The sequence below is a fragment of the Cryptomeria japonica genome, unplaced genomic scaffold (genome assembly GCF_030272615.1).
Source record: "Cryptomeria japonica unplaced genomic scaffold, Sugi_1.0 HiC_scaffold_187, whole genome shotgun sequence".
In the NCBI taxonomy this organism is placed as follows: domain Eukaryota; kingdom Viridiplantae; phylum Streptophyta; class Pinopsida; order Cupressales; family Cupressaceae; genus Cryptomeria; species Cryptomeria japonica.
In genome coordinates, this window is record NW_026729009.1 from 173,196 (window position 1) to 191,287 (window position 18,092).

General features: G+C 34.7%; 2 protein-coding genes across 2 annotated transcripts; both read left to right on the forward strand.

Moving 5' to 3' along the window:
* The first annotated feature begins 1,059 nt into the window (after nt 1-1,059).
* On the forward strand, nt 1,060-3,275 carry LOC131073303 (endoglucanase 16-like). The gene is made up of 8 exons (XM_058009709.2): nt 1,060-1,266; nt 1,384-1,596; nt 1,682-1,882; nt 2,022-2,099; nt 2,190-2,342; nt 2,434-2,542; nt 2,690-2,853; nt 2,928-3,275. Exons 1-8 carry the CDS (start codon nt 1,060-1,062, stop codon nt 3,273-3,275), a joined length of 1,473 nt encoding a protein of 490 aa, XP_057865692.2.
* A 12,601-nt stretch (nt 3,276-15,876) lies between these two features.
* On the forward strand, nt 15,877-18,092 carry LOC131867877 (endoglucanase 16-like). Its single transcript, XM_059215558.1, has 8 exons — nt 15,877-16,083; nt 16,201-16,413; nt 16,499-16,699; nt 16,839-16,916; nt 17,007-17,159; nt 17,251-17,359; nt 17,507-17,670; nt 17,745-18,092. Exons 1-8 carry the CDS (start codon nt 15,877-15,879, stop codon nt 18,090-18,092), a joined length of 1,473 nt encoding a protein of 490 aa, XP_059071541.1.

Consider the following 18,092-nt stretch of genomic DNA (forward strand, 5'->3'; position numbering starts at 1 on the left):
CATTTTATTTGGATGTCTAATGGTTTGGGGTCATTCCTTACTTAATCTAATAAAAAACAACTAGAAACTATAGAAGATTGAGGAAACCAACATGCGAGCACTAGAGAAACTAAGATTGATCTAACAATAGTAGGTCTTATATGGCCTACCACTCCTTATTGAGAAACTCTTGTTTTACTTCAAATGACTTTTCACTACGGAAGAGGCTTGAACCAGCCACTGCAAGCAAAGGAGGATACAAGTAGGGAGTGTCCTCTAAATGGCTTTTCTTTTTTTGAACTAGAGTGGTGAGAACTATGATGAGGCTAAAGACCAGCTTATTGCAACTTTCATTTCTCTTTTCTCTTATGCAACTCCTATTGAAAATATTGAATAATAATGACTATACTATTGACAAATACCTTACAATAAACAATTAAATTCAGATTGTATTTTTTAAAGTATAGTATAACATCATGTAAACCAAAAATATTTTTCCAATACTTGATACAAATATATAATACAATAATTACTTACTACACGTATGTATATTATATTAAAGCATTAATCCTAAAACCGAATTTTAACAATAGTATTATATCTTAAATCAAACTACAAACTTTCACCTGCCTTAGCCTGTAATTAGAATCGTTTTCTCCCTTACTATTCATCAACGAACAACGATAATTACTAACGGTAGCATTGCGGTGCAGACGGAAAATAATACAAATCAAAACAAATGCTAAAACTTATAATTCTTGTGAACAAGAACAAATCAAAATTGAAGGTAAAACGTATATATCTTGTGAAACGTATAATTCTTGTGAACAACAATCGAAAAAAAGACAAATGATATAAGGCATCAACCTGATTTCTCGTATTAACTGTTTGAGGTGCTGAGTATTTATCGTTTATTTTGTGGTGTCCCATGCTCTAAATCTTGCAGTTCCCATGCATTACTCAGCAACAGAAACTCATACACAGTCCTCGTGATAAATACTAGCTTTATCCCACGACTAACAAGTCTATAAATTTAGCGCACAATTCTAAATTGCATATCAAAGAAAGAAGAGAATCCATATGGCCAAGGCAATGGAAGCGCTTTTGGCAGTGGTGTTGTTGCTGTTTTGTGGTGAGTGGCAGGTGGTTCGTGGAGAATTCGATTACAGAGATGCTCTATCTAAGTCTATCCTCTTTCTAGAGGCCCAACGATCCGGTAAACTCCCACAATCTCAGCGAGTAAAGTGGAGAGGAGATTCTGGCCTCACAGATGGGAAGTTGCAAAACGTAAGTAGAAGCAGAAATAAATCCCTATTCAATTTATTTAGAAATAAAAATAGAAGTGGATCATACTATCATTCCAAATTGACTCCATACAAAATTTTATGTGCAACTCAACTGCAGGTTGATTTAGCTGGGGGTTACTACGATGCAGGCGATAACGTGAAATATGGGCTTCCCATGGCATTCACTATCACCACACTCGCTTGGGGCACACTGGATTATGGGAAAGAGTTGAAAGCTGCAGGAGAGATTCAGAATGCAAGGGACGCTATTAGATGGGGAACTGACTACTTTCTCAAGGCTAGTGCAACTCCAAATGAATTATGGGTTCAGGTAAAGAAATCTAATCTAAAATATTCAGCATTCATTCTTCAAGATTATGAAAAACTGACGAGGTTGATCTTGATGCATGAAATAGGTGGGTGATCCCCAGGCAGACCATAATTGTTGGGAGCGTCCAGAAGATATGGACACTCCTCGATCTCTTTACAAGATTGATAAAGACACCCCTGGATCAGAAATTGCAGCAGAAACGGCCGCAGCCTTGGCTGCCTCCTCCATTGTTTTCAGATTCACAAACCCTCGTTACTCACACCTTCTCCTCCAACGTTCTCAATCGGTATGTTTGGGTGCTCAAGTAAAATAGAAAACATAGCTGTTAACTAACACAGCAAAATCAACAAGTTTCATCCATCCATTTTGAGAAAAACCTTATACATCCATCTTCTTTCTAACCGGCCATTCATGTTTCCCTTCAGCTCTTCAGCTTTGCCGATCGATACAAGGGCACCTACGGAGGAGAGTGTCCATTTTATTGCTCTGTTTCAGGCTACAATGTAAGAAGACTTTGGTTTTCTCTTAACATATGCACTTGTAACCAGAATTTGGTTTTCTTTTAACATATGCACTTGTAAATATGATCTCAGGACGAGCTTCTATGGGCTGCATCTTGGCTATACAGAGCTACCAAATCCTCATATTATTCCAACTATATTATCCAGCACGACGATGTAAAGGCATATGTTAATGAATTCAACTGGGACCTCAAATATGCTGGAGTTCAAGTGCTTCTAACAGACGTAAGCGTAGACTGATTGGTGCAATTTTTTAAATAAAATGTAATATAAACATACTCTAGCTTAAAGCTAACTTATGCACTTCACCAACCAGTTATATTTCCAAGGGGAAGCTCAATTCTCAGCCTATAGAAGTAATGCAGAACGCTTTGTTTGTTCACTTCTTCCAGGCAGTCCCATTCGTTCTGTTAAAACCACCCCAGGTGAACTCTCTATCTCTTCACCAGTACCACTAACAATCAATCCTTTTTCTAGTCACAACCATATAAATCCTCTGTTACTACTCCTCTTCTAATCATAGCCCTCAAAATTCTCTTAGTGATATCTGTAATACAATTCTTTTGTTACAGGAGGTTTGTTGTATGTTAGAGATGGCGCCAACACTCAATATGTTACCAGTGCTGCTTTTTTGATGGCAAGATACAGTGATTTACTATCAGCTAAGAAGCGAACATTGTCATGCGGCAACACTCTCTTTAAACCCAACGACGTTATGGGCTTCGCAAAGCTACAAGTAAGCACACTACATTATCTGTTTTTGTATTTTGGAGCATACAATATAACGAATCCTAATCATATCCTTTGCAGATTGATTATTTATTAGGAAGGAATCCTCTGGGCATTTCATATATGGTAGGATACGGTTCCAAATATCCAAGGCAACCACATCACAGAGGAGCATCTGTAGTTTCCATTCATCAACAACCAAGGAAGATCAAATGCATTGAAGGTTTTATGAACTGGTTTCACAAAGATTCTTCCAATCCAAACACACTAATTGGGGCAATAGTGGGGGGCCCAGATAAATATGATCGTTTTGTAGACCTCAGGACCAAATCTAGCATGCTTGAACCTACAACGTACATAAATTCTCCTCTTGTGGGTGTTCTTGCAAAATTGTACAGAATGACATGCAAAACTAACAGGCAGTGTTGATTTTCTTGGACATCAAAGAACTAGGAAAAATCTTTCCATCAATCATTGGAAATGACAGATTATGTTGCACTAGAGTATTTACAATTGTGGGAGGCTATATGAGAAAAGGCCCCCAAGATGAATCATGTCATTATTAACACAATAAAAATTATTATTTTCAAGTTACAGCTTTTATGTTGGTTCTAAAGTAAAAAATATATAAATCTATTTATGTTAGAATTAGAATTGAATATTATTAATAGTTTATGTTTTAATATAATAAAAAAGTGATATTATTAATTTTTTTGTTATGCTGATAGGTATTATACAATTTCATTAGGGGTAGTTAGAATTTGTATACATACAAATTTCTCCTTAAATCACATGGATGAACAATAATCATGGTCATTATTACTTGATTATGAAACTAGTTTACTTTTTAATATTGTTACAATTATTAATATGAAATTTAATATTGTTAAAATTGCTAAATTGAAATGTGTAATGTGCTCAAAGGTGTGATATGATTATATTAAGGATGGTGATAACTTGTGCACATACAAACTTTTTCTTAAATTACATTCATCAACAATAACCATTGTCATCAATTAATTATAATACTTTCACCCTCTAAAAAATGGAAATCCCCCATCCCATGTCTTCATTATTATACATGAGCCAAATTTATTTGTTGGATTGTACATTGTCTCTCACATTATTATACATCAACCAATTTATTTGTTGCATTGTACATTGTCTCTCGCGCTTTTTTATCACAAATTCATAGGTGCTCAATGAAGCCGTGCCTATTTACTCTAAAGCATATTTTCTAAACAATTTAATTCACTCATCTCACTATTTCTTTTAAATACAAGTAATAATAACTCAATGTGACAATAATTCTCGCAACAATAATATATTAATGAATAAAAACTCAATCGCCAATAAGTTGAAAACAGCAATTATGCTTTTACCATGAGCCCAAGTACCTTGGAAAGAAATAATAAAGCAATAAATAAAATGCATCATTCACATTATAGCCATCAACAAATGGCTGAAGAGAGAAACCCTTCACGCCGATGTGCAATTGGTTATGTAGCTTTTGAATACCACATTATTTTATTTTTCTAAAGAAAATATGATGTTTTATTTTCATTTTATATTTTCTTCCCCTACAAGTTCCCATTCATTCACCTGGCAATATATTGATTTACTTCTTATGATTTTGATTTTTTTTTAAATAATTGTTTACAATTTTATATTTATAGGTAATTCTTTTATTGACAAGTTGTGGAATGAGGGCCCACTCATATAAAAAATGGCATATAAAATAGAGAGTGAAATCTAATTGAAAAATGAGGAGAAAAGAAGAGGAAGAAGACAGAGGAAGTTGACAAAGTTTAAGTTTGCTAAAACATATTAACAAACCATCCTTCCAAAATTTGACTAAAAGTAACTTTGCTTTAATGTCAAAGGACAAAAAGACTTCACTATTTTTCTTTAATTTTCTCTTGGTAAGGAGTGCTTGAGAGATCCACTAAGAGGCCTTTCAAATAGAGGCTTGGGATTCCATTTTATATTTTTCAACCCTGGATTTCATACTTGGTCACTTATCAAGTTTACCAATGTTTAATCAAAATCGTACTCTTAGTCTAGCGTGATATTCGTGATGTTAGGGCAAATAAATTCATCTTAATGGTCCAAAAATTCATTCAGAAAACAAATGCGCTACTTACATGAAACATGAAGGAGATCCTCATCTTCAAAAGGATGGAATTTTTCCTATTGAGAAATATCCTTACTTTTAGAGGTTTGATGATTGCACTGGAAAGTCACCAAACAACACAATTCTACAGCACAAGAGAGAACTATATTCATAGAAATAACCCCAACAACCATAGTAATAAAGGAATTTTGCAAGGAATAATTTAATAAAATCCAATTGTTTTGTCAAAATAAGTCAAGATTAGAGCTACCATTTTTGTAAATCCCTTTCTGGAGGTCACCAATATAAAGATTTGATATATATTTTGTATTGCAGCCCATAATTTTGAGCCCCATTTATTAAATCTAAAACAACGCTCTGAAAGACCATAACGACTAGTATGCTGAAACCATGCACCATATAAAATTTAATTCCAACCATGTGTGATAAAGGCTCAAAGAAGTTAGCCATCATGCATTTTCTTGAATATATTTTTGCCCTATTAAGAGATCCCTCTTTAATTTCTATAAAAAATAATACACTTTATTGAGAAGGGTCTAAATGAGCATGTATAATTCCTCATAATTAAAAGAATATTTTAAAAGTGTAGCCAAATTGAGATATTCTCGATCCTATGTTGACGCAGTTGATGTAGAACCAAGTGATGACGTGAATAAAAGAGTTCTGAAATTTGGGATGCCTCTGAAGAAGGAATCTGCTCAAAGAACAAACTTGGTTCATTGTCAAAGATCTTACAGTTGTTTGATTCAAGACCTATTTTCATAGTATTATCTAGACTAACATAATGGGGCTTCTTCAAAAGAAAAATTTAGGGAAAATACATCTATCCATCCCTTACCTTTAAACAAGTCATGCTTTTTCACAACCCTTTCAATATCATGATCAGTAGATACAAACCCGTACCTGACATATAGAACACAAATGGAACAGAGATCCATAATTCTGAAGCAAATCAAATGCATTAGATAGGAATACAAAAACAACCTAAGAAGGAAAAAAAAATTGAGGAGCCTTCAGGTTAAGAACCTCTTCGCCCACTATAATAATGATCGCCCGCTAGATTGTCGCACAATCCCACTTGAAGATGTACTTCATATGCTTCGTTGTGTAGGACACATATGTTGGAAACTCACAGTTAGTAAATGTAACTCAAATGCATCAGTTCAAAGGATTATACTCTATTATTTCAACCACTAGTAGACATAGAGAACAAAGAGAAAAAAATGATGAAACAAAATGTTCATTTTTCCCTCCTAAATCCATCTCCTCAAATGCCACCCAAATCTACGGAAACAGTAAGCTCAAAATAGAAATGTAATCATACAAGTGAGGTATTTGAAGTAGATTGAAGTAATTATTTTCTTACTTTCTTAACCTTTCCAGTGTCTAATCAAAACCTATTGCACATCAAAAAATCATTTCTATTTTAATGAGATGCGCTAGAAAAGTACCATGATTTCCTAAGGAAAAGCCACTTGACACTCAAATCAAAAAAAAGGAATTATAATCGACCTTAAATGGTGTTACTAATATATACATACATACATACATACATATATCTGTGTGTGTGTTTGTGTGTACATGCATGCACGCATGTACATACATACATACATATATATATATATATATATATATATATATATATATATATATATATATATATATATATATATATATATATATATATATATATATATATATATATATATATATATATATATATATATATATATATATATATATATATATATATATATATATATATATATATATATATATATATATATATATATATATATATATATATATGTATGTATGTATACATATACATATATACATATATATACATATATGTATGTATATAATCACTTTATAATAAAACAAATAATTAATTTCTTTAAAGTTTCATCCAATTTGTCATCCCATTATGGAGGCGAGATGTGGGCATATAAGGAAAGAAAGTAGACAAATGGTCCATTCAAGTTAAGCTAGGAGGTCAAATGACAAATGTACTTTCAAGTCCTTGAACTTAATGGATAGGCTCAAGGAGCCTTATATGATCTCTCGTGGGCTTCATAGCATGGATGAGTCATTGGGTAAATCCTCAAAGAAAACTCACATGTATTTATAATTATTAGGATTATGATTAGAATTGTCTTTATAACTTGTTGGACTATATGTGTATCTTTTGATAACAAATTTGATTGCAAGTTATAAATCAAGACACTAAGTTGACAAATCTCTATTTCCAACACAATCCCAACACTTGTTCAGAATTTTAGGGACAATCAAATAGAGTCCTAATAGAAATTAGTGATTCTCATGATAGCAACAAAATAGTGGAAGATGACCAAAAAGAGGGCACAATAAAGTAGGTCAACCTTTGGAGACTCAATGTTTAACCAATTTCATTTGGATTGACCTGAAAACTCTTTCACAAAAGGATGCTTTTCCATAATTTCCAAGATAATAATCCTAGAGTCAAGTTTCCAAGACATATCTTAGATACAATCATCATAGATCTTAAAATCAAGAGGCTCAAAAGGAAAGGTGACCTTAATATCCCTAAGAGATAAAAGGTAGGGTTGATTTCCAGTTCTAATGAAGGGTAGGAAAAGTGAGAGAAAGAGGAATGTTCTCCCCATACATATAAGGAGGACACACAACCTCAACTTTATAATTTAACCATATGTCTAATGTGGGCTATTTTATAAATTTGGGATTCTAAAAAACACTATATATCTAATAAGGCTTCGAAACATTTTTTTAGTGTTGTGTATCAATATAGATGTAAAGGCTCCTTTATCAAAAGGGAGACTCTAGAGAGGTAGCTTGAGCTAAGGGTAGAAACATAGAACTAGAGTCCTTGTATTTTTGTTAGGGGGAACACAAATATTTAGATCGACCTCTCTGTGATCATTCCAATCTAACCATATTATTCTATAAAAATGGAAAATGCACGACAAGATTGTTTCCCGCAAGGAATTAGTAATTGTGTCAAGTAATAATTCATCAAAGATGCAACTATTGTGGACAACAGATAATGAGTCCACAATCATTTCCATGTGATTTCACTGCCTTAAATTCAACTCATTTCACTCTTACCCTTACGTTATTTACTCCTTAACACCCTATTGATTTTTTATTTTTTTAGGTCTTTCCCTACATAACAAATCCATTATTTCAATGACTGAAATTTCCTACATTAGCCACTGTTGACCACCCTATACAAAACACCTTTTCCCTCTCAATGTCATTTTCCCTAATTCATTTTTCATTTATAATATTGCACTCGTCATTGACCAGCTTACACTTGGCAATGCATATTAAAAATTGATTTTTTTTTTTGGATTGGCTAGAACCTTTGAATATATCTCTAATATTAGAAAGCCACATAAGTCAACCACATGTATAGTCAAACTGAGACAATAGTGAGAGACAAAAAATATGTAAATAAATAGCTTAATGCATTAACTCAATGAAATATTTAACTTAATAAGATATAAATTTAAATTGAAATATTTTTTGTCATCTAGAATAGAAAGTTTTCTATCTAGGATAGAGACATGTGATGACCATACAAGATAGCACACAGGAACAAATCATATAAAAAGTACATAGTATTCACAAGTAAGGTTATCTAGAAAAAATATCTACACTAACACCCTCCGTGCACAACTAGGTGGATACAAAGAGATTAGGGTCTTGAAAAGTACAAAGAAACCCTAACAAAGTTGTTAAAGAGAAATGACCTAGTGGGAAAGACTTCCCATTGATGTGGAAAGAGGATGGAAGCAGATTAACTCCATAATATGTTAATGAAAAAGTCTTGAATATTCATGCCTACCTTGATGTTGATCTTGAGTTATGACTAAAACTGATATATGGTAACAAGTACCACAAAGATTCAAGCACACTAACCATAATGAATGACCCTCAAACTAACATGTGACATGATGCAAATGAAATGACATATTCAAGATCATTAACCAAATGCTCTAAATATGAGATGTTATCTCAAATGTACTAAAATGTGTGATGTTATGAGTATGATGTGCTCAAGAAAAACTAAATAATCTAGATACAATTCATGCAAGTTGTCATCAAGAAGAAGATGATATGCAATTAAACTTTTTATGCATGAATCTTCTCTAGGATGGAACATTATTGAAGTTCAATTATTACAATACCCTCGAACCACACTTGACTTAGTACTTTATCATATTCATTTCCTCGATTAGCACTAACAATTTTTAAAATAATCTCTATAGTCAAATGGGATAAATGAAGCATGCAAAAAACAAGTAGAACATACAATTACCAAGAATGAAAAGAAGCTTATAGTATGCAAAAACAAAATCCTTCTGGTCTTTACAACACGTATAGGAAACTAATCTAAACAATACATATGGGCTGCATAAGAATAAAAGGGCTTGTAGCACAACTAGCATCTCCAATTACTTGCATGATGGTTTTCGTGTCCTCTTCCTAAACCAATCATGACAGCTATATGAATTGGAACCTCAATACAATTTAACCCCAAATGCTTGATCTATGATATATCGTAGCTCCAAATAAGAAATCATACAAGATAGAAGGAACACACATCTACCTTCCAATGTTTAATTTCACAGCTTACTAGATACCTCATAACAAGGTTAAAATAGGTGCAAACACCTCTAAAATTAGTTTATCGCAATAACATGTTATTGGGAAAAACTAATTTAGAGGTGTTTGCACATATTTCAACAAGTTATTGGACTAAACTACTTTTTATGATGTTTGAACCTATTTCGACCATCTTTTCTACTATCTAGTAAGCTATGAAATTAAACATTGGAAGGTAGATGTGGTTTCCTTATCTTTATAAACTCCTCCATCTTGATGATGGATGATGGAGTATAATCTAAAATGTTGATGTGAAAAATATCTCACACAATTGAAATATAAATTGTGATATATAGTGAGATCACTCTTAGAAACAACAAACTAGTGCACGGTTCTCTTTCAATTAATCCCCCATGGTGTGTTCAACAATTTGTATCAAAGTAAAAATTAGAGAGCGATGCGGGACCGGGAGAAGGGAGAGACTTTGAATTTGAAATTAGGACTAGGCGGGAAACCCTGCAATGGACAAGCAAACCAGGGGGAGGGCGGAAAGGATGGATCTCAGGACTGCCTGATTCCTCTGAGCCAAATGGAAAGGACCTAGTGGATGGGAACCCAAAAGCTGGTGACAAGCTTCTCGATCCTGATGGGGGGGATGGAGCATCATGTGCTAGACAGAGCCCAAGGAAGGGACCTATTTGTAGGGACAACGGTCGGTCATAGACGTCTCTATTCGGTGTCAAACCGAGTGGAAAGTCCTCGCTACTCCCAGTTCATAATATCTCAGAACCAGAAAAGGGTAGATCTTCTATTGCAGTTCCAGACCCAGTAATTGAGCATAACATTAGCCTTATGGCAATGACTCGGGTTGGAAAAATTTTGTGCCCGACGCTGAATATTGATGTTGTCGGGACATTTGTGAAACATAAATGGATGCATAAAGGTCAAGTGGAGATAACGGCTATATCCAAAGGTGCGTTATTGATGCCATTTTCATGTGAAGAAGACATGTTGAGGGTGCTTTGTGATGGTCCTTGCTTGATTGGAAAATCTACGCTTGCACAAAATGGTCGCCTAAGATGGACCTAAATGAGTTTTTTTTTGTACAAGCTCCTGTTTGGGTCAGATTGTCGAGCCTTCCTCTAGAGTTATGGGTTGAGGATGTTTTAAAGGAATCGCTAGTTCCTTTTGGGAACTCTTATCTATGGATCCTATCACAATAGCTAGAAGAATACTTACCTTTGCAAGGATTTGTATGGGAGTTATGCAAGGCACGAATATGCCATTATCTATCAAGATTAACTCCAGATTGGGGAAGTGGATCCAACCTATAGAAAATGAAAGTGTCCCTTTTGCATGTTTTCACTGCAAAAAATCGAGGCATAATTCTAGAAAATGCCCTCTACAGGTCGTCAAATAGAAAGAGAAGAAAGATAAGACAACGCAATGGAGAGCCAAAAAACCTTCTAAGCAACCGAAGATTGCTGAAAAAGAAAAAAATGGCAGAAGAACCCCAAAGTGTTAGCATCCCTGATACCTTCAAGCAACATGGGAAAACTAACATGGAAAAACCCAAAAACTAGATGGTTGAAGAAGGGAAAGAGGATCAAACAGGAAAATACGAGAGAGAACGGAAAAACACCAATCAGGAGGAACAATGAAGTGATACTCTGGAAGATGGAGAAATACAGGTGGTGTTGCAAACCAAGGAGGAAGCGGATTTGAATTGAATTGTGGAAAACACTAACAGAGATGGCCCTAGATCCGACTATGAGGAAGCCTAGAGGTTTTTGATCCTTGGAGGGATCTTGTGTGATAAAATTTAATTCAAACCATGTGTGATAAGGGCTCAAAGAAGTCAGTCATCATACATTTTCTTGAATATATTTTTGGCCTATTAAGAGATCCCTCTTGAATTTATATAAAAAATAATACATTTTATTGAGAAGGGTCTAAATGAGCATGTAGAATTCCTCATAATTAAAAGAATATTTTAAAAGTGTAGCCAGATTGAGATATTCTCAATCCTATGTTGACGCAGTTGATGTAGAACCAGGTGATGCAGTGAATAAAAGAGTTTTGAAATTTGTGATGCCTCTGAAAAAGAAATCTGCTTAAAGAACAAACCTAGTTCATCGTCAAAGATATTACAGTTGTTTGATTCAAGACCTATTTCCATAGTATTATATACACCAACATAATGGGGCTTCCTCTTCAAACATTTCTTAGGGAAAATTCATCTATCCATCCCTTACCATTAAACAAGTCATGCTTTTTCACAACCCTTTAATTATCATGATCAATAGATATGAACCCGACCATGACATATAGAACACAAATGGAACAAAGATCCATAATTCTGAAGAAAATCAAATATATTAGATAGGAATACAAAAACAACCTGAGAAGGAAAAAAAGTTGAGGAACCTTTAGATTAAGAACCTCTTCGCCCACTATAATAATGATCGCCCTCTAGATTGTCGCACAATCCCACTTGAAGATGTACTTCATATGCTTCATTGTGTGGGACACATGAGTTGGAAACTCACAGTCAGTAAATGTAATTGAAATGCATTATTTCAAATGCTTATACTCTATTATTTCAACCAGCAGTAGACAAAGAGAACAAAGAGAAAAAAATGATGAAACAAAATGTTCATTTTTCCCTCCTAAATCCATCTCCTCAAATGCCACCCAAATCTACGGAAACAGTAAGCTCAAAATAGAAATGTAATCATACAAGTGAGGGATTTGAAGTAGATTGAAGTAATTATTTTCCTACTTTCTTAACCTTGCCAGTATCTGATCAAAACCTATTGCACATCGAAAAATCATTTCCATTTTTATGAGATGCGCTAGGAATGTACCACGATTTCCTAAGGAAAAGCAACTTGACAGTCAAATCAGAAAGAAGGAATTATAATCGGCCTTAAATGGTGTTACCAATATATATTTCCCACACTACTTGGTAATCTTGCACAAATGTTGGAAAGATGCCACCTCAGTCATGTTGAAGAACACTTTTCCTATGATGTGAGAAGAATGACAGTCTTTTAAATCTTCACTACCATGCTTCATCTGAATGTGTTGTGTCTTATGTCCGTTAAATATGATGCATGCGTCAGTTCGCCTGAAATAATCAGAACAAAATAAGGCTAATTAAATGGTTGTGACATGGCTAAGGGTGTCAATTCTTCATCCACGAGGATTTCTTCATAAATTAACAAAATTTCGCCCAAATTTAGCCAACATCCTTTATCGGCTAGGAAATCTTCTAATCCATTGGAAGATCCAAGTTTCCATCCAACCATCCTTATGATTGAAGGTTTTTGTCCTCACTGATGAGATAATGTAAAGCATTAGACAAATTCATCAAATCAATCATGCCTTTCTTCTTCCATCCAATCTCCCTATAAAGAACTCCAAGAAGCATCTAGAACATTAGGTCGTCTTAGCTGATTAAAATGTTAATTATACTTTGGAGAACTTTATTATAATAAAGTGATATATATATATATATATATAATTACATTAAAATAATTACATTAAATCATCATTTAAATATTTTTAATAATTTTTACCACTTAATAAACGTAAATTTAATTATAAATGTCACGTAAAAATTGGGAACATTACACTTTTTTGTTTTCAATTGATTTTTCTTGATGATTCATATTGTCCTGCAAATCTTTTTGAGTGATACTCAACTACTAATTTCTTTGTTACTACTACTTCTAACTTTCTTAGAGGATTTTTTAGGACGAACCATTTCACTATTCAACTTTCACTATGATCCTTTGATATCATCACAAGTTGTGAAACTTGAACCAAGATATGTCTCTAAATTTCTTTCAAGAAGTGGGTTATCTCAATGGGAAAACCTTTTATCATCTATTTTGAAAATTAGCTTATCTCCAACCCAATGGAGAAATAGAAATAATGCAGGTATTATAAACTAGAAATAAGTTTCCTATTTAGACCATTCATATCAGTCTAATTCTAAATAATTGTCTTCTAAATTTACTTCATTTTTTATTCCCAGTTAGTGTCAACGTGTAATGTTCCCTTTTGGGATGATCCTAAATCTTTCCCTAAAATCAAATGTTCAATTAAAAATAAGAAATATAGAATATTAATTATAAATTTCCTTTCCAATGTAAACTTTGGTACTAACCCTACAAATATAGAATATAGAACTCCATTTCCCATAATCAACCATAATAGGGGTTGGAGAAGAAGCACGATAAGACACCTGGAACAGTCACCATAACTAAGCCCAAGAGTGTGGAGCATCTAACGAGGAAAACATGATACCTTGGCCCCAAGTGGCAGGAACGCTTCTCCATCCAACATGAGGTAAGCTACTTAAAAGGAGGACTTGTATCAACTCTCCAAACTGTGGTTGCACAATAGGGTTCCTGGAATGTTCGCCATAATTAAGACCAATGGCATGTAGCTCTATTCTTGGGTGTGAGAAAGTTACAATCACATGGGGAGGGGGGGGGGGGGGGGGTGGTGGGCAACATTTTCTTGTTCAATGCACCTTGTATGTCTTATTAAAAAAGAATACACAAGTGTGAGACATCTATGATAGGAGAGGAATCACTGTATTCTTCATAATTATGAAAGGTAGTGATGATGACCTCTTGTCCTAGTTTATGAATAGCATGAAAAGTGGGAGATTTATGGTGGGTGGTATCAATTTAGAGGTTTCAGAAGAGATTATTGTCCGAGTGATTGCGTTGAAGTGTGATGGAAAAAAAGTCTCTCGAATAAGTAAACAAATTCTTATGAGGAGTGCATTTCAATGTTTCTAGAGAATGGTGAGGGACTAAAGAGACACTAGAATCGATTTAGAAAAGAAAACATTTCATTATTGTGAGGATCCATTACCTACCATATGATAAAGTACTTCATATTGGAGGGACAATTTGTAACAATCCACAGGTACAATTTCCCCATTCTTAATCACTTAAGACATAATAAGCTTGTTAGTTATCCATTATTTTTATTTTCTTCCCTGGACAAGTGTTCTTTTAAAGATTTTTACCCACCCTTATATAAGGGCTTCATTTATACCATTTACAATTACTGCTTGGATAAAACCCCACTCTCAACCCCACTGCACCGTATAATTCTCCTAATGATCATGACCAGAAGCCTCCTCATCCTAGTAGTTCCAAAAGGAAATTTTCCTCTAAAGATGAAAGACGCATCTCTCTCCCACGCCATTTTATTTGGATGTCTAATGGTTTGGGGTCATTCCTTACTTAATCTAATAAAAAACAACTAGAAACTATAGAAGATTGAGGAAACCAACATGCGAGCACTAGAGAAACTAAGATTGATCTAACAATAGTAGGTCTTATATGGCCTACCACTCCTTATTGAGAAACTCTTGTTTTACTTCAAATGACTTTTCACTACGGAAGAGGCTTGAACCAGCCACTGCAAGCAAAGGAGGATACAAGTAGGGAGTGTCCTCTAAATGGCTTTTCTTTTTTTGAACTAGAGTGGTGAGAACTATGATGAGGCTAAAGACCAGCTTATTGCAACTTTCATTTCTCTTTTCTCTTATGCAACTCCTATTGAAAATATTGAATAATAATGACTATACTATTGACAAATACCTTACAATAAACAATTAAATTCAGATTGTATTTTTTAAAGTATAGTATAACATCATGTAAACCAAAAATATTTTTCCAATACTTGATACAAATATATAATACAATAATTACTTACTACACGTATGTATATTATATTAAAGCATTAATCCTAAAACCGAATTTTAACAATAGTATTATATCTTAAATCAAACTACAAACTTTCACCTGCCTTAGCCTGTAATTAGAATCGTTTTCTCCCTTACTATTCATCAACGAACAACGATAATTACTAACGGTAGCATTGCGGTGCAGACGGAAAATAATACAAATCAAAACAAATGCTAAAACTTATAATTCTTGTGAACAAGAACAAATCAAAATTGAAGGTAAAACGTATATATCTTGTGAAACGTATAATTCTTGTGAACAACAATCGAAAAAAAGACAAATGATATAAGGCATCAACCTGATTTCTCGTATTAACTGTTTGAGGTGCTGAGTATTTATCGTTTATTTTGTGGTGTCCCATGCTCTAAATCTTGCAGTTCCCATGCATTACTCAGCAACAGAAACTCATACACAGTCCTCGTGATAAATACTAGCTTTATCCCACGACTAACAAGTCTATAAATTTAGCGCACAATTCTAAATTGCATATCAAAGAAAGAAGAGAATCCATATGGCCAAGGCAATGGAAGCGCTTTTGGCAGTGGTGTTGTTGCTGTTTTGTGGTGAGTGGCAGGTGGTTCGTGGAGAATTCGATTACAGAGATGCTCTATCTAAGTCTATCCTCTTTCTAGAGGCCCAACGATCCGGTAAACTCCCACAATCTCAGCGAGTAAAGTGGAGAGGAGATTCTGGCCTCACAGATGGGAAGTTGCAAAACGTAAGTAGAAGCAGAAATAAATCCCTATTCAATTTATTTAGAAATAAAAATAGAAGTGGATCATACTATCATTCCAAATTGACTCCATACAAAATTTTATGTGCAACTCAACTGCAGGTTGATTTAGCTGGGGGTTACTACGATGCAGGCGATAACGTGAAATATGGGCTTCCCATGGCATTCACTATCACCACACTCGCTTGGGGCACACTGGATTATGGGAAAGAGTTGAAAGCTGCAGGAGAGATTCAGAATGCAAGGGACGCTATTAGATGGGGAACTGACTACTTTCTCAAGGCTAGTGCAACTCCAAATGAATTATGGGTTCAGGTAAAGAAATCTAATCTAAAATATTCAGCATTCATTCTTCAAGATTATGAAAAACTGACGAGGTTGATCTTGATGCATGAAATAGGTGGGTGATCCCCAGGCAGACCATAATTGTTGGGAGCGTCCAGAAGATATGGACACTCCTCGATCTCTTTACAAGATTGATAAAGACACCCCTGGATCAGAAATTGCAGCAGAAACGGCCGCAGCCTTGGCTGCCTCCTCCATTGTTTTCAGATTCACAAACCCTCGTTACTCACACCTTCTCCTCCAACGTTCTCAATCGGTATGTTTGGGTGCTCAAGTAAAATAGAAAACATAGCTGTTAACTAACACAGCAAAATCAACAAGTTTCATCCATCCATTTTGAGAAAAACCTTATACATCCATCTTCTTTCTAACCGGCCATTCATGTTTCCCTTCAGCTCTTCAGCTTTGCCGATCGATACAAGGGCACCTACGGAGGAGAGTGTCCATTTTATTGCTCTGTTTCAGGCTACAATGTAAGAAGACTTTGGTTTTCTCTTAACATATGCACTTGTAACCAGAATTTGGTTTTCTTTTAACATATGCACTTGTAAATATGATCTCAGGACGAGCTTCTATGGGCTGCATCTTGGCTATACAGAGCTACCAAATCCTCATATTATTCCAACTATATTATCCAGCACGACGATGTAAAGGCATATGTTAATGAATTCAACTGGGACCTCAAATATGCTGGAGTTCAAGTGCTTCTAACAGACGTAAGCGTAGACTGATTGGTGCAATTTTTTAAATAAAATGTAATATAAACATACTCTAGCTTAAAGCTAACTTATGCACTTCACCAACCAGTTATATTTCCAAGGGGAAGCTCAATTCTCAGCCTATAGAAGTAATGCAGAACGCTTTGTTTGTTCACTTCTTCCAGGCAGTCCCATTCGTTCTGTTAAAACCACCCCAGGTGAACTCTCTATCTCTTCACCAGTACCACTAACAATCAATCCTTTTTCTAGTCACAACCATATAAATCCTCTGTTACTACTCCTCTTCTAATCATAGCCCTCAAAATTCTCTTAGTGATATCTGTAATACAATTCTTTTGTTACAGGAGGTTTGTTGTATGTTAGAGATGGCGCCAACACTCAATATGTTACCAGTGCTGCTTTTTTGATGGCAAGATACAGTGATTTACTATCAGCTAAGAAGCGAACATTGTCATGCGGCAACACTCTCTTTAAACCCAACGACGTTATGGGCTTCGCAAAGCTACAAGTAAGCACACTACATTATCTGTTTTTGTATTTTGGAGCATACAATATAACGAATCCTAATCATATCCTTTGCAGATTGATTATTTATTAGGAAGGAATCCTCTGGGCATTTCATATATGGTAGGATACGGTTCCAAATATCCAAGGCAACCACATCACAGAGGAGCATCTGTAGTTTCCATTCATCAACAACCAAGGAAGATCAAATGCATTGAAGGTTTTATGAACTGGTTTCACAAAGATTCTTCCAATCCAAACACACTAATTGGGGCAATAGTGGGGGGCCCAGATAAATATGATCGTTTTGTAGACCTCAGGACCAAATCTAGCATGCTTGAACCTACAACATACATAAATTCTCCTCTTGTGGGTGTTCTTGCAAAATTGTACAGAATGACATGCAAAACTAACAGGCAGTGTTGA

Coding starts and splice junctions, on each gene's coding strand:
- LOC131073303 (XM_058009709.2), top strand. CDS start 1,060: ATGGCCAAGGCAATGGAAGCGCTTTTGGCAGTGGTGTTGTTGCTGTTT. Junction 1,267..1,383: donor CAGATGGGAAGTTGCAAAAC/GTAAGTAGAAGC, acceptor ACTCAACTGCAG/GTTGATTTAGCTGGGGGTTA. Junction 1,883..2,021: donor TCCTCCAACGTTCTCAATCG/GTATGTTTGGGT, acceptor GTTTCCCTTCAG/CTCTTCAGCTTTGCCGATCG.
- LOC131867877 (XM_059215558.1), top strand. CDS start 15,877: ATGGCCAAGGCAATGGAAGCGCTTTTGGCAGTGGTGTTGTTGCTGTTT. Junction 16,414..16,498: donor CAAATGAATTATGGGTTCAG/GTAAAGAAATCT, acceptor TGCATGAAATAG/GTGGGTGATCCCCAGGCAGA. Junction 17,160..17,250: donor TTCAAGTGCTTCTAACAGAC/GTAAGCGTAGAC, acceptor TTCACCAACCAG/TTATATTTCCAAGGGGAAGC.